This window comes from Uloborus diversus, chromosome 5, assembly GCF_026930045.1.
Source record: "Uloborus diversus isolate 005 chromosome 5, Udiv.v.3.1, whole genome shotgun sequence".
NCBI classification, from domain to species: domain Eukaryota; kingdom Metazoa; phylum Arthropoda; class Arachnida; order Araneae; family Uloboridae; genus Uloborus; species Uloborus diversus.
This window is the reverse complement of record NC_072735.1, coordinates 25,764,770-25,792,562: the sequence shown is the minus strand read 5'-3', so window position 1 is coordinate 25,792,562 and position 27,793 is coordinate 25,764,770. Positions and strand designations below refer to the sequence as shown.

The 27,793-nt window shown below is 32.3% G+C and overlaps 1 protein-coding gene across 1 annotated transcript; it reads left to right on the top strand.

Annotated features, from left to right (window-relative positions):
• Nucleotides 1-22,625, top strand: LOC129222609 (procathepsin L-like). Its single transcript, XM_054857134.1, has 9 exons — nucleotides 1-48; nucleotides 4,013-4,113; nucleotides 7,790-7,939; nucleotides 12,758-12,910; nucleotides 14,280-14,403; nucleotides 16,982-17,082; nucleotides 18,057-18,217; nucleotides 22,020-22,130; nucleotides 22,399-22,625. Exons 2-9 carry the CDS (start codon nucleotides 4,018-4,020, stop codon nucleotides 22,496-22,498), a joined length of 996 nt encoding a protein of 331 aa, XP_054713109.1. The 5' UTR covers nucleotides 1-48; nucleotides 4,013-4,017; the 3' UTR covers nucleotides 22,499-22,625.
• Nucleotides 22,626-27,793: the final 5,168 nt, after the last annotated feature.

Here is a 27,793-nt window from a genome sequence, read left to right as displayed (position 1 = left end):
AATCAGATAATTATTCTTCTAGATCAACTCCCGTACTGATCGTCGCAGGTGAGTTATACGTTCTAAATTTTAAGTTCTTGTTTTTATTTTTTATTATAACCATTTGGGTTCTATAATGTGGTGGTGCAGTATAGCCCTCAAGGGCTCTTGCGCCATAAAAATTAAATAAACCAACTATAATGAGAACTTTTTTTTTTTTTTGCTATAACGGTAAAGTGCCCTAAAGTTTACACCTGAAAAACTGTTCCTAAAGATGACTTCAAAAGTTAATAAAAAAGGAAAAAAATAAAGAAAGAAACAGCAAATGTTGAAAATATTGCTAATTTGGTAAAATAATTTTAAGAGAGAAAAACTCATTCTAAACTATTTTAGAAAAATAGTAATACTTTAAATATTTGTTTTATTTGAAGATGTCATTTTTTTCGGGGGGGGGGGGATGTCAGCTTTAGCGCACTTAATCGTATGTAATGTGTAAGATTATGAACTATCATTACAATGTGTTTCATGCTATTTAAGATGAACCGGTAACAAACACAACACATATCGTCGCCTCAGAGCAACAGTAGGCTATCTTAACTGTTATTTCTGGGATTCGATGTCTTACTGTTGCTCTGAGGCGACGATATCTAATTCTTTAATGCAGGAATCTCTGCCGAAACCAATATTTTTGAAGAAAATATGTATTTTCATCCATAAGCACTATACCATTCCTTGCCTCCAATCTTCGAGTTGAACCGAACCATTGCTTCGGTCACTCGTCTGGTCGGTGCTAATTCTATGTTAGCTACCAGTTTGTTTGGCACTCTTGGCTTCCTTAAGAAGTTTTCCACCTCCAGCTCAGTCATTTCCCAAGCCCGGCTGATGAGTGCTTTATAAGCACGAAACTGCAGTCTTCGGCTGGAATGACTGAGTTTGGCGGTGTGTTTCATGTATCGAAAAAAGGGTTCTTTGTAATCCCGAAAGACGTTTCAGCAATTTTATTACTCTTTCTGCATTTAAAGAATCGTTTCAATATTTTAAAAATCTCAATTTTACTTTTTGTATTCTATTAGATACCAGTGTTTCTTAAATGGTGCTTATACTACCAGTGGTGGATACAAGGAAAGGGTCGTGGGGGTCATACCCCCCCCCCCGCCCCTCCTTTTCCGAAACCGCCCACAAGTTTGCATTTACATTGTGTTCAAACACTTTTGTATAAAATGTAAACGATTACTGTGTCTTTTCAATTCATTAACTATTTACTTGCTACTTCGTTTCGTTGCTTATGAAATTAATTTGCAACGATTATCGCCAAATTAGTGTCATATTCTTGGCCGATTTGGTTCTTTTTATTGACCCCTTAGCCATTTCAGAAATTTTTCGCCCCCAAAACCGTGAATTAGTTCATAAGGGGGCAGTCTTCAGCATCACCCCCCCCCCCTGAAATGGTGTTCTGTATCCGCTCCTGTATACTACCAGATAACAAACACTGTAGTCTTGGTTCAAAATGGCTCAATGACATCTTTTATAGATTCTTTAGATTCCTGAAGTTAGTGATATTTTTCTTCATGAATTAAAGTTAAGAATAGAATGCTTTTATTTATTTTTTTAGAAGCCCAAGCTGCAACCTTTTATAAACTGGATTGACTTCTTTATTAGACGCGTTATAACCAATACCGATGTCTAATATTATTTTCAAACCATGACCTTTACAGACCCCATTGAGGGGCAATGTAGGGCGAAGTTAAATGGTAAAATATTTTCAGTTTGCTAGACCACCTGTTTAACAATAGTTTAACGAATTTCTAAAACCTATACATAGTTGAGTCCAGTCAAAACATAAATAGCTTGAAACATTAACGGAAATAATGAGTCATTTTCAAAAGTTGGTACAAATACTGTAGTATTTTGTGGCTTTTCAAAAGGTCAATCAATGATGAACATCTTAAGTCATAATTGAAACCCACTGATATCCAGGGCCGCAGAGAGCCAAGGCAGGCCTCTTGTCAGTAATGTCACCGGGCCCCTCCCGCCCCCCCCCCCAAAAAAAAAAGAAATAAAATGGGAAAACAAGAAAAAAAAGGGGGGAGAAGAAAAATGGAGGAAAAAGAAAACAAAAGGGAAAAAAAGAAAAAATAGTGGGGGGAAAAAGAAAAAAATCAAAACCGATTACTAGAGAACAATTAACTCTATTTTAAGTGTCATAAGAGTAAATATCAAAAGAGTAAATTTTTACTTAATCTTTACGTTTTCTATTATTCGGAGTCCCCCCCCCACCCTTTTCTTTCTTCTTTGTTTTCTCTTTCTTTTTTTAAAAACTTTTTCTCTCTTTCGGTTTTTTTTTTTTTTTTTTTTTTTTTTTTTGCGTCAGTGTCACCCTTTCCCCCAAGGCCCGGCCCCCTAGTTTCTGACTAGGCTGACATGGGTACTCGTCGGATCACCCGTCGGGCCTGCTGATATCCCGTGCAGTACTTATTTACTTTATTCTTAGGTATGTTTTGATTTTAAATGTTCAATACAATTTGCCAAGTGCACGCGGGACAGAGTGAATGTTGCAAAGTGAACCAATTCATTACGTTACTTATTCATTCATTTGTTAAATTACTTACGTATTCATTCATTAATTCATTTATATGCCTTCATTCATTAATTTTTTTTTATTCATTCTTTATTTCATTCTTTATTCTATTCACTCTATTATTTTTCTCAAATATTAAATATTTTATTTATTTATTCGTTTATTGTTTCATTATCTTTTCATTTAGTCATTACCTTTTTTTTCACACATTTATTTGATCGAAAAAATTTTGAATTATCAAGCAGAAAGTTTTTAATTTTAAAAATTTTACTTTGCCACATGCAAAAAAAAAGTGAAAACTTTCCCTATTTAATGATACTAATTTACGGTCAAAAATAAGAAGTAATATTTCAATGCAAGTGTAAAAAGAAAAAAAGGAAATTCGTTTTATGCATTGTACACTTTCAAAACATCTCTAATTTATTCATTTTGAAAAAGTTTTCTTAACTATTTCAATTTGTCCCGCATTCCCCTACTAGGCCATAAGAGTTCATTGTGCTGTCTTTTGACTACTTAGAGCAGGTTTTTTCTGACTTTTAGGCACCGCGTCCCACTTTTAAGAATTTAATCTATATTAGCCCACTTCATTTACGTTTTTTTTTTTTTTTTAATTTATTTTGAAACTTTTTCGAAAAATAAATGAAGACACTTTAGAAAAGGAACTTTTTTTTTTGCTTTGTTTGCTTTATGTTTAAACGATACAATAAACGCCAAAAAATAAAGTAACCGATAGTTAAGGGTTAAATAGGACATAATTTAGTTTATCTGCAACCAAACTTGAATAAACTTAGTTGAATCTCGGTATAGTGAACATGGGATAAAGGAAAACTCGCATGAAATAAATTCTTTAATAAAGATACCGAATAAATCACAAAAGCATTTTTTGTCACTTTGTATGAGACTCAAAAACCCTTATAGATAAAAACTGAACTTCAAATTTCCCTTTTTCCAAACTTCATCTTTTCTTTCTTTCTTTTTTTTTCTGAAATATTTCTTCCTTAGTACTAATGATCATTTTCTATGAAAGGATACAATGCAGTATTTTCTCTATCCTATTCCAGCAAATCAAATATTTGGGTTTGGAAAGTAAGTTACATTCTACCAATCAAAATATTTTCATTTCTTTTCTTTTTTTATTGGGTAGGGTGTTTATATCTTTAGTATGAAAAAGAGTTTTATCTTCCGGCTCCATTGTAATGAATAATGTTAGAAAGCATCGGTCCTAAGATTGAAAAATTTTCTAAGCAACTAATTGTATTTTCCCGCAAAATATTTTTAACGGGGAAAAACACATCAGGAAGTTACAAAATAGTACTTCAGAAATACGAATATAGGGAATAATCGATTATAGTAGTGCACATTTTAATCAGCATTTTTATGTTCATTATAAAGATGTTTGACTGCATGATTCATTTAAACAGCAGTTGATCTCTAAAACCTGGTTATTATTTTTAGAAAACATGAAGACTTTTATCATCCTTGCTTTATTTGCTGTAGCAGCTGCACGACAAGTTCCCTCCAATCAGGATCTGGATAAACATTGGGGAGAATTCAAGGTGAGTTTTTCTTACAAACCATTACATATTTGGAAAACATATCAAACAGTTTCGTTATTTTGAAATATCCATTCAAATACGAGTAAACTAACCATAAAATGACCAACTCTTTGAACTCAATTGAGAAACACCTCGTTCGTTCCCGAACCAAACTAACTTAGTACTCTTCTTCTTGTTATTTTTTACGGCCCTACTGAAATATTAACTGGTGAAAGTAGGTTAATGATATTGTCTTAAGAGAAAGCATGAATAGCTGGTCAACTTCATACAAAAAATCATCATATATTTCAGCAGAGTATTACCCCTAAGCATTAGAGCATTTTGCAGTCGACTAATTTGTATAAACGTTTTAAGATTTTTTAAAAATCGTTTTTTTTTTATCACCATTGATTGAGCAATGCTCGACATGGTCAGGCAATTGAATCGTTTTATTTGAAGGAAAAAAAAACGGTCAAATGCAAAATTGCTGATTTTAGGAAAACATTTATATTAACCTATCAAAATATTCAATGAGGATTACAACAATTTTTATTGAAAGAAATATACCAAAATATGTATCACTTTCAGTTTAAAACAATGTAATCTCTATAGATAATTTTTAATACGAAAATAAAAAAACTTTTTCGAAATTTTAGAGTTTGTCACTTGGACTAGTTTTAGTACGATAAAAGTCATATACATAGTTTTGTGGGATGGTCACACTCCTACATAAGCCTACATGCGACATTTTTCCACGCAGTATAGTAGCAAACCATTGTTTGTTATTAATTCGACATTCTCCACCAAAGAAGCAAACTTCTGTGTCCATAATCTGACTGGTTAGAAGGAAATGATCAGTACACTGTTAAAACTAGGAGTGCCTCAGGAATAAAGAATTTCACCCCAGGGGTGAAAAAACGGTGCCTCAGCGTGCAACGGAGGCTAGGTGTCGTTAAGGTGCTTTTGGTTCCTCAATGGGTGAACGACGTTAACAAAAGTGCTAAGAGACCATTCAATAAGAGGGCGACTCGTTGCGCATGCGCTCTGACATATCGTTCAACGACAACTTCTATTTCAATGGCGGACGAGGGAAGTTGCAACGAAATTTACTTTCACATTGAATGAAGTAGAAAACTGAAAATTTTGTGGATTAATCTTCGAAGTCTCGCGTAAGTAAAAACATATGATCATATTGTAGCTCTTAGGGCTTTCGAACATATTTAAAAGTGTTTAAAGTATGTTGACAACTGCTTATTGTTCTGTTTACCTTTTTAAACATTTAATGTCTTGCTATTTATATCCTGAAAAACTGTTACCTAAAACTATCTATCAGTACTATCTTGAACAACAGCAACATTAAAAAAAAAATAAAAACGTTTAAATCAGCTGATAATTGAATAGCTAATTCCAGAATAATAACGTATCGACGTGAGCAGATATAACAAATGTCTATTTCTTCTCAATAAGTATCTTCCTTTGGCGTTATTGCATGAAGCGAATGTAGTTATCTACTCGTTTTTATTTTTAATCTGACGAAAAACTTGACATTCAAAAGGGCTTTTAGATTATTTATCTTGTACGCATAAGGATACTCAAATGTCGAATCTTATAATAAGTATTGATATGTTACGCTCGATTAAAATTTTAAACGTTTATGAAACGCTTTTATTTTTCCATGATTCTAATCTAATGTTACTTAATATTTCTGTTTGTTCCGGCAAATGATTGATAAAAACCTCCCCTGTTCATTTTCGGTACGGATCATGCTATTCTAGATGTCAACAACATTAATTGCTGAGCAATCCAGTTAAGGTTATAAGAAAGTTAGTGCATGAACGGACGAATTAAAGTCATGAACACTTCTAAACTATGTTCGAAAGTTGAAACGTGATTAAATGCCTTCCTATATATAAATCAAAATAAATAAAACACAATTGTATTCGAAAACGCACACAACACGGAGGCGGGGGGGGGGGGGATCGCTATAGGAAGCAATAAAGGTGCCATTTTTCTCACCTAGGATACCATCTTTCATCTCCGGTGCACGTTGGGTGAAGGGAGCCAGTTTTTCATCCTTGCTAAGGGTGCAATTTCGGCTCTCTATCGGGTGCTGCTGGAAAACAAGCGTTTCACCCTTGAAAGGTGCCAAATGCAACCTGTAGTTTTAACAGTGTAGATCATCAGCACTCAGCTTTGTCAGTTCAACATCTTCCTTTGAGCTTGTGTCATATATTCACCAGTTCACAAGAACGCCATTGCCTTTCAAAGCCTTGTGGAATTTTAGTACATTATAGTTGAAGTTACTTAGTACTACAGAAATAAATAAAAACTTGAACGTACGGTTGAACGTATATTTTTTACGGAAGCGATGAGTAAATTTACATTTAGAAATATGAGTAATACCTTCACTTACCTTCAAGTAATTGTTGTAAAATTACATATTACAGTAAAACCTGCAAAGTTGACCCCCTGTCTAAGTTGACCGTTTTTTTCAAGTACAGAATTTGTCCTTTTATATAAATCAACCTCTTTAAGTGTACCACTTAATCAAGTTGACCGCTAAAGTAGTGTTCCTCAAATGCTCAACTTACACAGATTCCACTGTACAACAGTTGGAAACTAGTAACGTGAGGACACAAAAACAGTTTCCCTCCGACAATGACTATATCCTAACGGACACTTACCTACAGTCATGTTTGCTATATGAGGGTACTGATTGCAGAATTTTAATGCTGTTCTGTTTAGCTATATTTGAGTGAGTGGGATTGCTGGATGAGTGTCAATACCCTAGTTTCTTTTAAGTGCAATCAATAGGTTCAAAACGTCCGAGAGACAAAACGTCCGTGGGACAGAACGCTCGACGGATATAACGTCCAGCGAACATAACGTCCAACGGACACAATGTCCGGCGGACAAAAGGTCTAAGGACAGAACGTCCACATTTTTAAACAGCTAGGACATAACGTCCAGTTTTAGAAGTTTATTTCTTGAACTTCTCAATTAATTACATGATTTGCCATTGAACAATAGGTTTTATGGAAATAATATTCTTAGCCAGGTTCATTATTCCTTCAAACTCTATTCTCTTGTTTGTGTGTGCGAGGGGGGGGGGGAATGGTGTTGCTTCTAGCATTGGATTAAAGTATATTCATAAATAGAGCGGATTAAAACTTGTCTGATAAATGTCTTATGTAGTAAAAGTAATAAAATCATAGTTTTAAAAGTACTTTTTATTACACACTGGATATATTGAGTAGCTGCAATCAGTTGATACAATTTTTTCTGCTGTGGATTTATTATTCGATGATTAATGCTCAATTCCCGCCTCAGTCCTAGGTGTAATTTCCTTCTTGCTGGATTGAAAATCTTTCCGTTGTTGTCTTGTAGGAAACAAATTAAGTTATGGATCAAATAAAGTAAATCAGTACAAAGTTATAAAATATTTTTAAAAACCTAATTCAATAATTTTGTTGTTGTTATTATATGCTACAGAGGCGATTCGCACAGTCCATAGTCCTCTTCAAATTCCGTAAACATTGGTTCTCTAATGTAAATATGAATGTAAATAAAACAGTAGCAAGATATTTAAGCAATATTTTGCGTTTTTTGAATCTCAAAAGCACTTTTTTTTGCGAACTTGATAAATTCATAAATGTTTATCATTCAATTTCAAGTGAGTTCCATTTGTAATTTTTAGAAAACTTACGGAAAAACATATACTGGTGATGAAGAAGCTAGAAGGCGTTTGATCTGGGAAGAAAATGTTAAAAAAATTGTTCACCACAATCTTCAAGCAGATATCGGTGTGTACACCTACAGAAGAGGTATCAATGAGTATGCTGATGTGGTAAGATATGCAAAAAATTTTATTCAATCAGTGTATTAGTATGCAAATTAAATGAAATCTTGTGTTGTGCTGTATTTTCGTTTCATAATAGATAGCTATGAGATTACTCAAATACTATAATAGTACTAGTTATAATAAATATACATTTTAAATATCTATACTAATATTATAAAGACAGAGACCGGATTTTTGTGTGTTTATATGTTCGAGGTAATCTCCGGAACCACTGCACCTATTTGAAAAATTCCTTCACTATGTGAAAGGTGCATTCTTACTGAACGACATAGTCTATAAATTATGCATATATGTCTTTATACTATTTTTTAAAACTAATAAGTTCTCTTCGATACCAGTTTATGTTTCGTACTGTTTTGTTCTTATATAATAAAAAACGAACCTCGATTGCTCTGCATTGACTGCAGAAGTGGCTGCAGAAGATCGGGTTTGTCGCATTCTATTAGCCTATTGAAAACCGTTTAGAGGCACATAATATTTACGCTTCAAAAATTAATTAAATGAAATATACCTGCGATTCGCTTCGGGAAAATTAGTTTTTGAATTCAACTAGTGTAGATACATAAAAATAATCGGTGTTTCTGAAAGTTGTAATTTTGCATGCATTCAATTAAGTACATTTAGTTTAGAAAATGATTAACTGAAAGAGTAATTGCACACAATTACGGTACTTTCAAAGTTAGTGTTAAAACAACACAACAGCGAGAAAAAACAGTGAATAGGAAAAAAATTGACAAAGAGGAAAAAATAAATAAAAATCATTTGCGGAACTATTCTTCATGATGACAGTATTTAAGCATTTCAAAACGATATAATAAACTAATATAGCTCCCAAATATCCTAGCAGAAGGAAATTGCAAAACAAATTTTGAATTTTTGGCATTTTAAATTCAAATTTTGTTTTTCGCAATCACGAGCGTGCGTGAGTATGTAGGCGTGTGTGTCTTTGTGTAGGGCGTGTGTGTGTATGTGCGCGCGCGTTTGTGTGCATATGTATGCGACAGTGTGTAGGCATTCATGTGTGTAGGTATGCGTGTGTGTATACATCTACGCAACTTGGAAACGGGTTTCCCTAAACAGCATCGGAACGGGGCCATCGTGAAGTCAGTCGGTTTCCCTCTTTCTACCGGGCCTGCTTCAAGATTTAATTGCGCAATCCACGTGATCCCATACTTTTAAGCGCTTCATCCCTTCTCTTCAAACTTACAATTTGATATGGAGCACGAAAGTCTTAAAACTTCAGTATCTTCAGTTGATTTTGACATATACACAGCAAACAATAGTTCTCATACATATTTCATTGAAAAAAAGATCAGAAAGCAATATAAATAGTGCAGTGGTATTTTTGATTATCATACATTTAAGTATTTAACATATGTGCTTTTTATGTTTTGAATTGTAATTCTTCTTTTAAATTTTAATTGAGTGCGACAAAAATGCTGTAAGTTCATATTACTGCCGTCAAAACTTAAATAAAGAAAACAGATTATTCATTACATTTTTGAAATTTGTGAGATACAATAATCTGAAAATAAATCTTTTGGTAGTTGATCACTTTAAATTTGGTGTTTAAAATTACCAACTTCGAAAATTCTCAGACCTTTTAAAATTTATTAACATTTTAGAAGTAAGATCCTGATTTTACAAAATTTCGTCTTTTTGCTTATGATTATGTTAATCTTATTTGGCCGAAATAATCTGAAAATTTCAACCAGAACGTTCAAGAATAGAGTAAAATTCAGTGAGAAATTTTTTTTTTCAAATAATACATAACACATTTCGAGAGTACACACTTTATTTACAAACATAAAAAATAGCATAAAACAGCTTTAAAATTGAACAAATTCAGTGATAATCTGTTACTAACGATGTGACAAAACTAATAAGCACAAAAGTTACTAATGTACCCATAAGCTACAAACTAAGGGTTTGTGTTCTCAAGTTTTCAAAAATTTGAATATTAAAAAACAATAACAATGATCGTAAAAATGTAAGTTCAGGGGAGTTTGAACATAATTCCCCAACACATTTATTAATTGCAATAATGGTTGTTTATGTGAATTCCAGCCAAGTTTCATATGAAATCTGAGATATAACTGCCTCTTTAACTATTTTATGGAAAAAAAAAATCATGAGAAATAAGAAATGTAATCACATGAGGTTTCTAATTAACCAATTCAAATCCTTAATATGACACTTGAGACAGTCACTATGATACTTGAAAGTTGTTAAGAATGAAATTCATATTTTTGTCTTTAAAGTACTTTTAAGTTTTTAATAGCAAACACTTGGATGAAATTATTTGCGATACACAGTACATTGTTTGAAAAATTATGCTGTGTAAACCTGTTGGCTTATTATGATTATATATTTAATAAATATATAACCATTGTATATGTTCATATTTCATAGTAAACTCAGAAAAATTAGAAAACGCATTTTGATCAGTTTAAAATATTTGATATCTATTAGGACTTTATTTTTATGAATATATTTCAAAATCACCCCCTATCGATTTCGTACATTCAACACAGTACTTTAAAACTATTGAAACTGAAAAGGTCTATTTAAACATACTTGTGCTTTAATGTATACTATTTACACATCGTGTCATACAGGTACCTTTTTTAAAATCTTTCCGCATAAAATTAGTTGAAATAAATTCAATTAGACTCATCTTTAAAAATGACCTAAATCTTACATTTTCAAACATATTAACCTTTAGAACTGTCAATTTTTATTGTTAACTTTCTTTCCTGTCAACGAAAATTAACTAAATCACAACATTAATTTGATTAACAAATGATAATAATCAGAATTCTGAACGATTTTTAGTACATGTAAATGTAGTCACTTTTTTGTGATTCAGACTAAACTTAAATTGCTCTTTTATTAACAGGCAGATACCCTCACACGTTTTTTACGAAATATAGAATAAATAAATTAAATAATACTATAAAAAGAAAAATATTACTTACTCAATTTTTAAGGCATTATCTCCTGTTAGAATTTTGAATTTTCTAATTCTCATCCAAGTCTGCATGTCTGTAACGGACAGCAAACTCGACTCGAACTAAATGCTCTTTGTAAGCAAACGCCGTTCTGTCGATAGCCGCTGGCCGTAGGGTTGGGGACCATGGGATCACTTGGATGACTCATCCCAGGAATTCGCTCGCTTGAAGCAGGCCCGGTAGAAAGAGGGAAACCGACTGACTTCACGATGGCCCCGATCGGAAGGGGTCGGTCGACGGTGGTCCTGCAGAGGAAGGCGGGGTCGGGGAAGGGGAGAATAAATCATAGGAACATCAACGGTCAAGTGAGAACGATAAGCAATCGTGATTGCTGAAAAAAAAAAAAAAACCGGAGGCATATGAAAAAAGCAAGTTTTCCGATGGAAACGAGTACAACATTTTAAAAGGCATCCCTAGCTTGAAAAAGACTCACCTCTTAGTAGAATATACAATATTCATTCTAATAGCTAATCTGAATTCAATCACATGAGAATTTTTTTTGAAACATTTTCGTGGTCCTATATATTTACAAAGTCGATTAACAGTTAAAGATCCTGCCAACCTATCAAGCAGCATATAAAGAACTCGGCTTATAGACGGCAACATATCTTGGAAAATAACCTTAGTTTATACATGTAACTTTCTGACTGCGCTCCTAAACTCAGATAATTGTTTACAACTACCTCAACTTTCATGTCAACTTTTAAACTCTATTGCTTTATGGCAAACATATAAAAAGTATCTCTTTGACGACGTATTGCAAGGAGAGCGTCAGCAGAAATACTTTGATTGTCGTTCAATGTCAAGCGATATAAAAATTAAAGGCAAAATTTGTAAATAAAGCGGACACTTAACAGGGTACTTTTGTTTGCCATCGCCGCATAAAATCAACGAAAAAATTCCATTGAAACATGATTGGTACATGAAAACCAGGAACGTAAATTAATGTTGATCGGCGGACCCGGTGGAACTGGAAAAAATTAATAATTTCAACACTATCAAAAATCAGCCCACAGGTTTTTGCGATGTTGTTTTACGGTACTGCAGGGAATTTAATTAGAGGTATAAAAACTGATCATTTCACATTTAAACTATTCTGAATATCTCCCACAGAAAGACTCCGTATTTTTAACAAGAAAAAACGGGCAATTGGGAGAATTTTTTTGATGGGGTACTCCTTTGGACTTCTCTTCATGCTTCTAAAATTAAAGGCGATATCCTATTAATTTTATTGCGCAACTATAATTTGTCTATCAATGGAATTCAACCCCACTGTAATTCACCACGAAATAATATGATTTCGAGTATTGCTCTTACAGCACCAGTAACAGGTCATTTGGCTCATATTCCTTGCATCCCCATTGTCCCTGTATCTTCTCCAATTTAACGATTACAATATCTAATGAAAATTTCTTATGCCATTTCCATCATCAAACGTCAAATTATACGATATGTAGTGCAACGTTACATACGGGAAGATAGTATTGTTCAGTGAGAATGATATGTTGGTCTCTCTTGATCTGGGAATGAGGTAAATCAATTTGTTTCAAACCTCATAAAAGTGAAAGAAAAAAATATTGCTTACGAGATAAATTTTCAAATTAAATAGCACCTGTATAATATTTATTTAAGATAGATAGTTTTTTTAAACCCGAACTTTGTCGGGACGGACCTCTAATAAATTATATTCAAAGTAAAAAAATTTTTCGCCATTTTAAATGTTTTTTTTTTATTATTATTCTGCTCCATTAAATCTGTCATGCTGTACTTAATGCTTGTGACGAAATTTCAGGAACATGAAGAATTTGTGAAAACTATGAATGGTTTGAAAAAGAGCCCAGGATTTGTAAGCAGCGCAATCAAATGGACACCAATAGAAAATGTTATAATTCCTGATACAGTTGACTGGAGGCCAAAGGGAGTGGTTACTCCAGTTAAAAACCAGGTATGATATTTTCATCAAACCCAATATGACATAAATTGAGAAGTACAAAATAGTGACTATTTGTTGTTGTAGAGAAACCTAAGCTCTATGCTCCTTCTCGCCTATTATTCCAATAGAGAGCGCTGCAAGCGCTTATTGAATTAAGTACGTAGATTATGGAAAAATTTAGTGGCGACACTGAGAGAGTTTTAGAGATGGAATAGAATTCGAAACGCGAGCGTAAGCTCTGTGGAAGCGAGTAATTCGCTATTTAGAATAAATGATTTGGTATAATCATCAATGTAAATATGTACATATTCTTCAATAAAGATGTTAAGTTTTCTTCGAGTCATGATAATCTGAATCTACCACTGAACCACCGGATTGACAAGAATTTCACTTTTTTTCCCACAGTTGTACTTATTTGTCATTATTACTATTATTATCACCATAACCAAAATATAAGTTAAGTATCTTACACTTAGAAAATACATGCATCATGAGAAACACAGTATTATTGACAATTACAATTCGAAGTTTTGAACTACTTTTTCAAAATTTAAAAAAAAAAATCACTCCATTGAGCCATGAAATCTCATTATGTTTTTAAAATTTAAAACTAGCTTGGAATATAAAACATATTCTAATGCTTAAGTTTGCTCAAAATAAATTTTATAGTCACTTTCAGATTTACAGCTAGCGACTCAACGTTCATCCCAACGTACATTGAAATTCCATGGTACCCGGAGTGGTATGAAACATTATTGTCTCATGCCTTCTCATATTTGCATGCTTCAAGCAGATTTTGCAGCACATGTTCATTCAAATCCGGACGCGACTTTTGTGCACTTTTTGGGCATCCTCTCTTGCAAAGAAAAAATGAAACAATCGTCCTACTGTAAAACTAAAACCATGTACATGTTTGAGACTCATTTTCATGTAAATCTTGCACATTATTACTGCTTTACATGTATAAGCAGTAACGGATTTACTGGTTTTCGGATCGGTTGCAATACATTTTTGAGGACTCCTTTTTATGTCCTAGAACTATGTAAAGCATTTATCAGGGTCATTTTTCCCCCTTTTAAAGCCCCTGTGGTCGTGGGGACCCTTTCGCAATTGGGACAAGGTTAGTTTTCCCCTGGTTACAAGTAAGCTTGTGAAAATAGCGTTCAACTGCTTCTTACGTTTTCAAAAGGTTGTTTTCTTACGATATCTGGGTCACATTCCTCAAAAATGTAAACAAAGAAAAAGTTTTCTGATTAATAACAGATCTAATTTTGAACGTTTAAGGATGATCATTTTTATTAAAATTCAAAGCGTGGGATCGTTTTATTTTAAATTTGGGATGCCTTATTGAATTTGAAGTTAAATTCAATTGTATTTTCAGGCTCAATGCGGGTCTTGTTGGGCCTTCTCAGCTACTGGTTCCTTGGAAGGTCAACATAAGATCAAAACCGGAAAGCTGGTTTCTTTGAGTGAACAGAACCTCATTGATTGCTCAGCAGCTGAAGGTAAAGAAAAAAAAAAAGAAAGAACACAAAACTTCTCTTTATTTTTCTTATAACACAATCAAAAGTTCACCGTTTGTAATAGATGTTAAAAGGATGTTAAAACCTTGGAAAGGTTTGCTGTTGCACTTCAGACGTAACAAAAGTTCAACAGTATTTCGACAGGTGAAGTGCAACTATGTTTAAAGTATTATTGTCAATAAATGATTCAATGATCATTCTGAAGAATATGCAAATTATGCTGTCATTATCATAAATTCATTACCATTTTAAACGTTCCTTTACCAAGTGTCAAAATACCGACAGAATTAAAACTACAGTCGGACCTCGATTTAAAGAACCTCAATTTAACGAATTCCGCGATTTAACGAATTTTTTTTCCGCGAGTAAAATGAAGGCAAAAACCCCTATTTACCGAATAATAAACCCCGAATTAAAGAATTATTTTAACAGCTGAAATAACAATTTTTTTTAAATTTGAGTTAGGAAATATTGGATTGTTTTCCAAATATTCTATCCACATTGTCTGAAATAGAAAAAGACTTTTCTTGGAATCAGCAATTTTTGACGGGCGAGGGGGCAATCAACGAATACTGATTTTGATGCAGAAAAGCGATAATGAAACTCCCTTTAAAACTTACTTTTCAAATGCTTTACATGGCTTGGAAACTAAAATCATGAAACAGGCTGCAAATGACACAGTGTTTTCTTTTCTCTATAAAGTCGTAAAAGAACTATTTTGAACCAAGTATCAATGAAATTGTCAAACATCTATTACTCAGTAGTTTAAAATTTCAAATTAACTAGTGTGTAATAAGTCGTGAAATACTGAATAAAAAGTGTACACTTTCTAATTATGGATACTTTTGCGCAGTTGTTTGTTAGGGGTTTTAGATAAGGTAAGTGCAGTTTTTTAAATTTTTAAACACCCCGATATTACGAATAACCCCGATTTAACGTATAAAAGTTTCTGTCCCGATGAATTCGTTAAATCGGGGTCCGACTGTATCTTCTTTTGCTACGGTAATAACAAACTAAACGTTTACAATATCTGTTTAACTTTTTTCGGACTTTTCTACCTAGGTAGTGCTATCGAATAAAATCATTATATCTGTGATTATTTACAAGTTGAAAAATAGTGTGTAATTTGAAATTCAATTTCATGCTATTTCTGCCTGCAGTTATCAGCAAACAATATATTAGTCTTTTGAAATTTAGAAAAACGCACGAGTATAATAATGCTCTCGTTCCCAACACGAACATAATATTTACATTAAGGCAAATTTTACGTGTTTTAAGTTTGCTTTCGCTAAAGCACAGAAACAATCACATTAAAATACAGGAGAAACAAGTGCGAAATGTATTTGCGTTTTGAAATTCTTGAATTTATTTTTTTCCATCATTCTAATCATACAGAAAACTGATAGATCGGTACAGGAAAAAAACACTAAATATGAAACATAATCTTTATTGGAATGTTGTGAATGTCACTTTTTTTTTTTTTTAAATCTATATACATAAATGGCTACTTCTGTATGTAAGGACGTCCGGGGTAAACTTCAAAACTACTGGACAGATTTTAGCCATTTTTTCACCACAGATAGCTACATTATCAGGAAGCAACATAGGTTATAATTTATTTTTAAAAAACTTAGTTCAAAAAAGTTATGATTTAAACAGTAAATTTCATGTAATTTCCCCATTAAATGATTAAATATAAAACCCATTGTTAAAAAAAATTCGTTGCCTTACAACATCAATATTAATAGTAATCATATTGAAAATTTTGAATCAAGGCTTCTCCAGAGGAAACATGAGTTTAAAGTCATTGAACATTTAGAAACTTTACTTTTTGCACACTTTGGAAAACATAGTAGAGAGCTTTTTTTTTCTTTTTTTTTCTTTTTGTGTGTGTGTACTATTTAATTGAACAAAGCGCACGGTTTGTTTTAGTGATTTTTGTTTTTGTTAGTTCATACTATCATACTTTGGAAATTCTTCAAATTTTTATACTCTTAAATGTCGTGCTTTCATTTCTAACTGAATACTATTTCGTTCTTCATACTTATTGCTATTTTACTTTTATGAGTAATGAAGAAGCTCGATTTTTAATCACGTCGAAGCGGTGTGTTTTGACTTCTTTCAGTTAACACAGAAAACGAATGAAAGTAGCGATTGTTTCTCACAATTATTGCTGACAGAGGCAACGCTGGGTATTTTTGCTAGTGTTGATCAATTTGCAATTAATTTATCTTATAAATCTTCGGGGTAGTTTTCATGTGTATGAAAGATTTCTTGAAGTAACATGCCCATTTTATTTTAGAAACTTCAAAAAAAATTAGATATCTGTTTTAATTTAAACATGAATTAAAACGATAGACATTCCAATTACAACCAAAGACATAACACGCATTTCTATTAGATTTGTAACTAAGTTGCAAAACAAACTATATTTATTTTGTTAGCCTTAAAATTATTGATAACGGTTGAAGCAATAAAGTGTGTCTTACTGTAAAAATATATCCTCTCTGTCTCTCTCTTCGATACATATTCTGACATAGTTATTTATTTTGTTTCGTAGGTAATGATGGTTGCGGAGGAGGTTGGATGGATCAAGCTTTTGACTACATCAAAATAAATAAGGGAATTGATACCGAAAGCTCTTATCCCTATGAAGCAGAGGTAATACAATTTTTACTGAACGCTAGTTATAGCAATTATTGATTGAGTGTCATATTGGATTGACATTTTCAAAAGATGTAAATGTATAGACATACTGGAACTCTTCAAACTACAAACTCTCTGGCAAACATACATAATTAATTTTTTACGTCGTTTTAAAGGAATAAAAATAGCAAGTTGACTGCTTTTAATTTGCTGTTACAAAATAATGTCATTGCATTGTTTTCGAAGTTAAATACGGTCATCATCTTCTTTATTAAGAAACTAAAAATCATCATTTTTCAATATCTTTTTAAGTTACCAAATTTTCTTTTTATTTTCTTACTGTTATTATTATTTACAATTCACATTTGTGTTGAATACAGTAGCACCCTCCTGTAGAAACTTTATTCCTTAGAAATTTGTATATTCGTCGCTTTTAAAGAGCTACATGGTTTCATTGTTCTCTAATTTCTATCTAACTCTCATCGAGTAAAAACAGTTTTCAACATAACATTTAACAGGATTTGTGATCAACAACCAAGCTAGCAAGTGAAACAGTTTACTTTAAAAGTGAAACTTTTACATAAATATTGATTTTTTGGAAACTCTTTCTTTGCTTTCAAGGCTTTGTAATTCAAGTTCTTTGACCTACTGGAAAAAAAGTTTTACAGTGCTTAATAACAACTTAAAAAATAACGTGATAAATAACATTTAAACAGCATTGGAATCATCAGGCAATATATAAAAAATAACAGGTTATATTTCACATTTATACGTAAATATGACATGTTTCTGTGATATGTGCACAGCGCAGAAGCAGAGTAGTAAACATGATAATTTTTCATATGTCTTTAACCGAAAAGCATCGCAGTTTAGAACAAAGAACCAATAATATGCTTCTTGACTTAAATCCATCATTTATTTTCTTCACATTATTTTTGCTTTAATTAAACTTAAGAATAAAATATTAAAGATATCTTTTACCTTTCCAGGATGATACTTGTCGTTTCAATCCAGCAAATGTAGGAGCTACCGTCAAGGGCTACGTTGACATTCCAACCACAGATGAAGATGCTCTTAAACAAGCATCAGCAACAATTGGACCCATTTCGGTAGCCATTGATGCAAGTCACGAAAGTTTCCAAACTTATAAGTATGAAACAAATGATTCATATTTAATTATGAAAGGTATCATGGAGAATGCCGGGTAATCGAAGTGAAGATGAACGCCAAAACGCGAAATTCGGCAATTTTCTCGTTATTAGCGATTATTTTTTCAGTTGAGAATTGAAATATTTAAACTGATCTTTAGGCAAAGCTAAAGCATTTTGGGATCGACTTATTCCCGCCAAAAGCAGGTACTAAACCTGTACCAAAATATTTGCCTCTAGTTTGCATCATTTATGAAATTTTTATCTAAGCTTTATTCACGTTGTATCAGGTTCTTAAAAGTGTTCACTAAATCGCACGATTTGACACACTTGATCGCAATTAATTCCGGATCAAATACTCGCAGTCAATTCAGTGCAATCAAACCCGGATGATCTCACAAGGAGACGTCACGACCGTGGGGTAAGAGATTTGCGTCATTTTCTTTCTTTCTTTTTCTTTTTTTTTTTTGTGGTGAAAGAGGACCCGTAGTACCTTACGTGGTTAAAGTAATACGACGCAATACTCAGAAAATTATGAGAAAACTCTATTTAAAATCGCCATGGAGTCTCCTAGACGCCTTATAAATTTAAAATAAGTCTTGTAACGATAGCCGCCGCTAGCCTAGTTGATTAAGGCGCGATCTTGTGTTCCAGAGATAGCACGATGGAATTTCACACCTTTTTCTTTTCTCTTCTTCTTCTTTTTTTTTTTTTTTTTTGCTAACACAGCAATTAGCGATAACGAAGTAGTGGTAGAATGAAAATTATGAATTGTTTTAAATTATTTCGCTGGAAGAAAAAGAAAATAATTTTCAAAAAATGATGTAAATGAATTTTTAAAAATTATGTAGGGAAGAGAAACTATTTCAATTATTGCTGTGATAACAAAAAAAAAAAGATCTGAATATCCTATGAGCAGCTGTCCCTTATAACCGTAAGGGGATCACAGGTCAAAAACCTTTACTAAGCAAATCAAACCGTACAGTATAACGAACAAGAATGTTTTTCAGTGAATGAAAAAGTTTGCGATCCTTAGCAAAAATAAATTTCAGAAAGTAATTCATATAGGGGTGAAAAGCGTTACCACTAATTGTTGTGATAGCAAAGAAAAAAAGAAGAGAGAAGAAAAAAATCCAAAGCGGGATTCGACGGGGCCATCGTGAAGTCAGTGGGTTTCCCTCTTTCTACCGGGCCTGCTTCAAGATTTAATTGCGCAATCCACGTGATCCCATACTTTTAAGCGCTTCATCCCTTCTCTTCAAACTTACAATTTGATATGGAGCACGAAAGTCTTAGAACTTCAGTATCTTCAGTTGATTTTGACATATACACAGCAAACAATAGTTCTCATACATATTTCATTGAAAAAAAGATCAGAAAGCAATATAAATAGTGCAGTGGTATTTTTGATTATCATACATTTAAGTATTTAACATATGTGCTTTTTATGTTTTGAATTGTAATTCTTCTTTTAAATTTTAATTGAGTGCGACAAAAATGCTGTAAGTTCATATTACTGCCGTCAAAACTTAAATAAAGAAAACAGATTATTCATTACATTTTTGAAATTTGTGAGATACAATAATCTGAAAATAAATCTTTTGGTAGTTGATCACTTTAAATTTGGTGTTTAAAATGACCAACTTCGAAAATTCTCAGACCTTTTAAAATTTATTAACATTTTAGAAGTAAGATCCTGATTTTACAAAATTTCGTCTTTTTGCTTATGATTATGTTAATCTTATTTGGCCGAAATAATCTGAAAATTTCAACCAGAACGTTCAAGAATAGAGTAAAATTCAGTGAGAAATTTTTTTTTTTCAAATAATACATAACACATTTCGAGAGTACACACTTTATTTACAAACATAAAAAATAGCATAAAACAGCTTTAAAATTGAACAAATTCAGTGATAATCTGTTACTAACGATGTGACAAAACTAATAAGCACAAAAGTTACTAATGTACCCATAAGCTACAAACTAAGGGTTTGTGTTCTCAAGTTTTCAAAAATTTGAATATTAAAAAACAATAACAATGATCGTAAAAATGTAAGTTCAGGGGAGTTTGAACATAATTCCCCAACACATTTATTAATTGCAATAATGGTTGTTTATGTGAATTCCAGCCAAGTTTCATATGAAATCTGAGATATAACTGCCTCTTTAACTATTTTATGGAAAAAAAAAATTCATGAGAAATTAGAAATGTAATCACATGAGGTTTCTAATTAACCAATTCAAATCCTTAATATGACACTTGAGACAGTCACTATGATACTTGAAAGTTGTTAAGAATGAAATTCATATTTTTGTCTTTAAAGTACTTTTAAGTTTTTAATAGCAAACACTTGGATGAAATTATTTGCGATACACAGTACATTGTTTGAAAAATTATGCTGTGTAAACCTGTTGGCTTATTATGATTATATATTTAATAAATATATAACCATTGTATATGTTCATATTTCATAGTAAACTCAGAAAAATTAGAAAACGCATTTTGATCAGTTTAAAATATTTGATATCTATTAGGACTTTTTTTTTATGAATATATTTCAAAATCACCCCCTATCGATTTCGTACATTCAACACAGTACTTTAAAACTATTGAAACTGAAAAGGTCTATTTAAACATACTTGTGCTTTAATGTATACTATTTACACATCGTGTCACACAGGTACCTTTTTTAAAATCTTTCCGCATAAAATTAGTTGAAATAAATTCAATTAGACTCATCTTTAAAAATGACCTAAATCTTACATTTTCAAACATATTAACCATTAGAACTGTCAATTTTTATTGTTAACTTTCTTTCCTGTCAACGAAAATTAACTAAATCACAACATTAATTTGATTAACAAATGATAATAATCAGAATTCTGAACGATTTTTAGTACGTGTAAATGTAGTCACTTTTTTGTGATTCAGACTAAACTTAAATTGCTCTTTTATTAACAGGCAGATACCCTCACACGTTTTTTACGAAATATAGAATAAATAAATTAAATAATACTATAAAAAGAAAAATATTACTTACTCAATTTTTAAGGCATTATCTCCTGTTAGAATTTTGAATTTTCTAATTCTCATCCAAGTCTGCATGTCTGTAACGGACAGCAAACTCGACTCGAACTAAATGCTCTTTGTAAGCAAACGCCGTTCTGTCGATAGCCGCTGGCCGTAGGGTTGGGGACCATGGGATCACTTGGATGGCTCATCCCAGGAATTCGCTCGCTTGAAGCAGGCCCGGTAGAAAGAGGGAAACCGACTGACTTCACGATGGCCCCGGATTCGATCGTGTTATCTCTGGAGCACAAGATCGCGCCTTAACCAACTAGGCTAGCGGCGGCTCGTCTAGAGACTGACATTTTAAACTCATAATGCGCCTAGTAGACTCCATGGTGACTTTTAATCAATTTTTCTCATAACTTTCTGAGTATTTTGCGTCGTATTACTTCAACCACGTAAGATACAAGGACTCCTCTTTCACCACAAAAAAAAAAAAAGACGTAAATCTCCGACCCCACGGTCGTGCCGTCTCCTTGACAGAGGAGATGATTTCTTTCAGGATCGAGTTTTCATGATTGTATTTAAACCTACAAGACCTAAAAACCACGTTTAATTTCAATTTAATTCTTATTTAATTGCATTTAACGTTTTACTAGCAGAAAGGATAGAAAAGCTTTATCTACATATTATTAGTTGAAATAATAGTAAAATCCTCACCAAAATATAAAACAAAGTTTTTAAAAAAATGCATTCACGAACTCAGCTTACGTATTATTTATTATGTTTCGTAGGAGTGGAGTTTACAGTGAGCCTGAATGTGACCCTCAAGTATTGGACCATGGTGTACTTGTAGTTGGTTATGGCAGCGAAGATGGCCAGGACTACTGGTTGGTGAAGAACAGGTAATTTTTTCCATTAAGTGAGCTTTTATTAGTATTTTAATTGTTGCCAAAAATAAAAAGGAACGGTAGTAATTATAATGTTATTTTTCAACAAAGTTAATAAAAATATTTCAAGTCAGAACTTAATTAAGCATAGAATTGTGGATTGGGGCTATCGAAAATTTTAAAATATTACAGGCTTTTAAAGCTTTTACCAATTTAAGTCATCAGTTTAAAAGCTTTTTTTTCCACCATATTTCTTGGTTATTCATTCATTTTACTCTTTCAGTTGGGGAACATCATGGGGAATCAATGGCTACATCAAGATGTCTAGAAACAGTAACAACCAATGCGGAATCGCTACAAAAGCCAGCTACCCACTTGTGTAAAATTTCAAACAAAGACAGTTCCTACTTAAACAGTTCCGACGTCCAGTATGAAGAGTTGTGTCTAGAAGAATTGAATGTTGTTTTGTTTGTTATTTATTATGTGTAAAATAAATTGTTCATAAAATATTGATCTGGAGATGAGATAAATCAATTTGTTTCAAACCTCGTAAAAGTGAAAGAAAAAAATATTGCTTGCGATAAATTTTCAAATTAAATAGCACCTTTATAATATTTATTTAAGATAGATAGTTTTTTTTTTACCCGAACTAGGTCGGGACGGGCATATAGTAAAACTATAAAATATAAACATTTAAGTAAACAAAACAAAACTGAACGGTTGTTGACAAGAAATTAATAGTACGGTTTTTTTAATAGCTCACTACGTCGCACATAAATAAAATTTTACGTCATTATGTATGAAAAAACTGCGCCCCTTATTATCAAGCGCATATGTTTGACGCCCCTAAAAAGCGCATTTCACACATTAAAAATCAGCATTGAAATACGACTCAAAAGCAGTCAAGCGTTTTCTCATGCTTTGTATTCTAAAGACAAATTTGGTATTGTGAGAAAGAAAAAAAATAGTTTTTGAAACATTACATTTGTATGTTTTTTTTTCTTTTATTTATTTATTTTTTTACCACAACATTTCAAAATCAAATATACTAAAAACTAAAAATAATCAAAATTCTGCATCTGGTTTTTTTTTCTTTCAACCTTTTCCATTTATTACTTTATTTACTCCACCCCTCCCTTTTTTTTCTACTTATTTTTTCTTAGAATCGATCAATCGTACGGTTTGCACTGGTTTCGTATATTTCACTATTCTAAAAAATGCCAAGCACTATTTTCACGCTGTGAAAAAAAAACCTAGCTATGTCTCTGATTACCCGTTGTAATTTTGCAGCAACTAAATTATACGGATTCACCATATCTTTGTAGTTGTAATCGGACATCAGAGGTCAATCGCCAAAAAATTCTCAAAACTATTCTTAACATTTTCTTTTAAGTACAAAACTCTCATTTTCATTTAACGGGATGATTTAAAATTTTTGAAAATGTGCAAAATTTTAAGCAAAACAGATTGAAATGCAACTTTTACAAATCAATAATAATATTTAGTAGTGAATTCGTACAGTCTAATTTCGAATAACTTCCTTTAAAAAATTATCAGAATTGTTAAGTTGTTAATACGTTTCATTACAGTTTTTTTTTGTGTGCTCTTCTCCTCAAAGAGAAGAAAACAAGAAAAAAGCGGGGTGGGTGGGGATTTTCCTGTTTCTGACGGCGAAAGCATGGTGGGATAAGGTGGTAAGTTGTTTAGCGCACACTGGGCGCACAATATTGTAAATACAGGTAAATACGGGCCGTCACATCATATTCTAATCAGAGGCTGTACGGAAATGTGGGGCAAAGTAAAATAGGATATCTTACGTTTTTCAACAAAAAAAAAATGGGTTGTGAAAACTACGGTGTATAAAGAAATAACAATGTATCTATACTATTAATTTCTGTGCGCGTCTGTTTTTCTGTGTTCGTAACCCTATCTCTTCCGGACTGGCAAGGTGTGCCTGGCCAATCATGGTACCGTTGGAGGCAGGATACCCAAAGGAAACCACTCCGCCCTGTTCGACTAAATTTTTACTTTCATTAAAATTTCAGACTTAAAAAATTATTTTTAGAGGTCGTTACTGAGCTTCTAAGTTTTGAAAACTCAATATTTTTTCCAAAATTTGAATACATTTTACATCAAACTGGTGAATGCATAATACCAACTACTGAAAACAGTAAGGTTACATTTCCCTTCATCTCGTTTTAAGCTTTGATATTTAAGGGGAATTTTTATAATCTTAAGCTCAGAGCGCAAGTCTTCTACATCAACACTTAAAACTTCTAGTTTAACTTCTTGACAACAACACTTAAAAGCGTAGGGAGCAATTCATCCAAGTACACTGTAAACAAATCCTGTAGTAAGTGTCTCAGAATGAAAATCAGTTAAAATACTGCTTTGAAAAGTTTTAAAAAAGATTTGAAAAATAAATCAGCTGATGTTCCTTTAAATTTTTCGAGACGCAAAAAATTTGAAAGACATTGTAGGTTAGGTAGCGAGTCTCTTTACCGACTGCAATCATTGTTTCAGGAAAATATATAGAGCAATTACTTTTAACAAAAAATTTTTTATCAAGAACAGACAGTTCTTGAATCAGTTCTTGTTTCAGAATCAATTGCTTCACTCGTTTACGGAACTGTTAGAATCCTGGTATAATGTGGCTCTGGTAACTTGATGATTGATTGACCTTGAACGAGCTCATAGCTTATGTTTGGGTTGAAATGGAAGAAATTCGTAGGTTAGTACTATGTCAATAATTGTTATCGCAACGCAGGGCAACTTTTCTAACCCTTCTATTAACAAATGAAATCGTTTAAGCTTCAACGGATTGGAAGTACTAGAAACTAAGGACCAAGTGAAACGACTGTATTTTGACACACACAGAGCCACGGAAGGAGCACGTGTCTTTGTTGAGGAAAAGATGAGCTAAGCATTTCTAGGGATTGCTTGACATTATAATTTTCCTGAAATCATGATGGAGGCAGATGTAGACATATCAGTTGGGTTATCAACAGGCTCTGAAATACTGACGGTAATCACACCGTTTTAAATATTTGCAGAGTTTCTTCAATCACGGTAATTTTCAAACTACCATATCTGATGTTTCAGTTCGTGAGAAAGGGATCAGATATTGTTGAGTTCAACGAAAAAAAAAAGAAAGAAAAAAATCAACTTAAACAGTTCTAGCCTCGATACAACTTTAAAACATCCTTTTTTTTTTTGAGCTAACCATCACACTTTTTGAAGGAATTTTCAAAAGAGAGGTATGCTTCACAGTTCTGGGATCACATCGTGAATGATGGGTGGGAAAGGAAATTTACTTTCTCAAAAATATATAAATTTAATGATCATTTTGATTTGCCAAACAAGAAAGATCTGGCATTCATAATGTCTAACCGCTAACTGTAAAAGCTTATGTAAGGAATCATTACAAATAGCAACTGTGTTTTTCCACTAAAAACTATAATCAGCAATAAAAGTGTGAAAGGGTATAAAATAATTAATTATAAGCAGTACATTAACTTATATGTAACTAATTGTATGTAATTAATGTAATTAATTATATTTATTGAATATTTATATGCAATAAACAAGTTTCTCGGATATTTGTTTCACTATCTTTCAGAAAAACTCTTTGCCCTTACGTTTTTTTTTTTTTTTTTTTAACAATAACATTTCTCAAGGAACCAAAAGGAAATGATGGACGCTTTAAAGGCAGAAGGATGTAATGAAACCTCACAAAGAAACCCTAGTTTATTGCGAACCGATGCAAAAAAGTGTTTTACAGAAACTCATTTTTAAATATCGACAACTTTAACAGGATCCTATGATTTGTATATCGCCAATAGCATCAAATTGAAACCAGATTCGAAAAATCAATTTTGTCACCAACTTGGCGACATATCACCAAGTTGCCGACGAAACTTTGGTGATAGATCGCCAAGTGGTTGCTAAATAATAACATCACTTAAGTTTGCATTGAAATTAACAGTGATTTGCAAAAGAACAAAACTTTTGTCAAAAAAAAAAACAAAAAACTCTTAGACTAAAAGACACGTTTTAGAAAATTCGAAGGCAACCAAAAATAGTGGTGCACAACTAGATACCACGGAGGGTCCTGCATACTAAATTTCAATCTTCTACGGCATACTATTTTTCAGTTATGCAAGATGCGTACATCATGTTATGCCCCCCTCCCCCCCCCCCCAAAAAAAAAAAACGAAAGTCGATTTTTCAAGTCTCACGTCCTCTTATATTTTCTTTTTTTTGGGGGGGGGGGGGGGAAGGACGAAACAATTGTAAAAAAAGTTTCATATAATTTGAACAATGGCAACCCGTGCCGACTTGCACCTGAAAGTGTAAACCAACACTAGGTACTAGACTGAATCTAAAAAAAAAAAAAAAAAAATTGGAAGTTCGAAATTTCATGTTGATAAAACGTTGCCCCTATAGCCCCACATGTACCACAAAAATATTCATCCAAATAGAAAAAAATGATGTCCAACAGGAGGCCTGAAATTTGCAATTTTCTTCAGAAAATTGATTTTGTTTTATATATATTTTTTAAAAATGTAAGGTAAATTTTAAGAAGTTATCAAGCTGAAAAATATAAACCTTACATGGTACTCAAAATGAAAAATTTTTTAATTCAAATCCGATGAAACAGCTCAACATTCATTCGAGAGTGAGCAGAAGGAAAAATTAGGCCGAAATTCAAGTGAGCATTTTCCCTCAACTTCCCCCTCTTCCTTTTTCCCTCACTTCCTTTACTGTAAGTAAAAGGAGGTGAATTCCAGGAAAAAGGGGACATGGCACGAATTTTAAATAATAATATTCTGTCACTTGCCATACACCATTTTCTTTAGAAATAAATGAAATTCATGAATCTTAACTTGTTTTTCCTGAATAGTTTGATGACGTTTAGAAAATCAAGTGCAAAACAAGTTTTCTCTTCGTGTTTTTACAGAGAAAAAAATCTCTTTTTTGTTACATACTGTAATTTCAATATACTTGTTAACAGCATATAATATTTAGGTTAACTTTTATCTTTTGAATGTCTAGTTAAACTTTTCGGTATGTAATTTAATTTTTTTTTTTTTTTTTTTTCAACGGTGAAATAGGTCCATTATTAAGGTAACAGTTTGATGTCCTTCCGTTACCAAAGTTAGTTCACCAAGAGCCTATTGGGTATGAAAACCAATGTTTTTTTATGCAAAGCAGAATTATGTTCCTTGTCAAGGAGGCTCAGTTAGAATTTTAATATAGATTTAATTTACATAGTTTTTAATGGTAATAGAAGGACAAAAAAATACGGTAACGAAGGAAATTTATCTATAAGCTAATACACGGTAAAATTTTAGAACGCTAGCGGAAAATAAACTATTGTTTAAAGTTAGTAGTCACATTAAAAAAATATATAAGTAATATTTGTACACAAATTATATGCGCTTTCATTTAAAAAATAAACTTTTATTTTAATTTAAAAAAAATGTTTTGCGATTTTATTTATTCTAGTGTATGTGATAAAAATTATAAAAACTACACTTAAAAGCTCCTAAGCATGAGAAAATCATTTTGGTATGACATGTTTGTGATATGACAAGCCAATTTAAGCAGGGACAATTGTTTACAAACTTGATATTTATATTGGGACAATACAATATTGAAACTGCTTTCAGATTTGT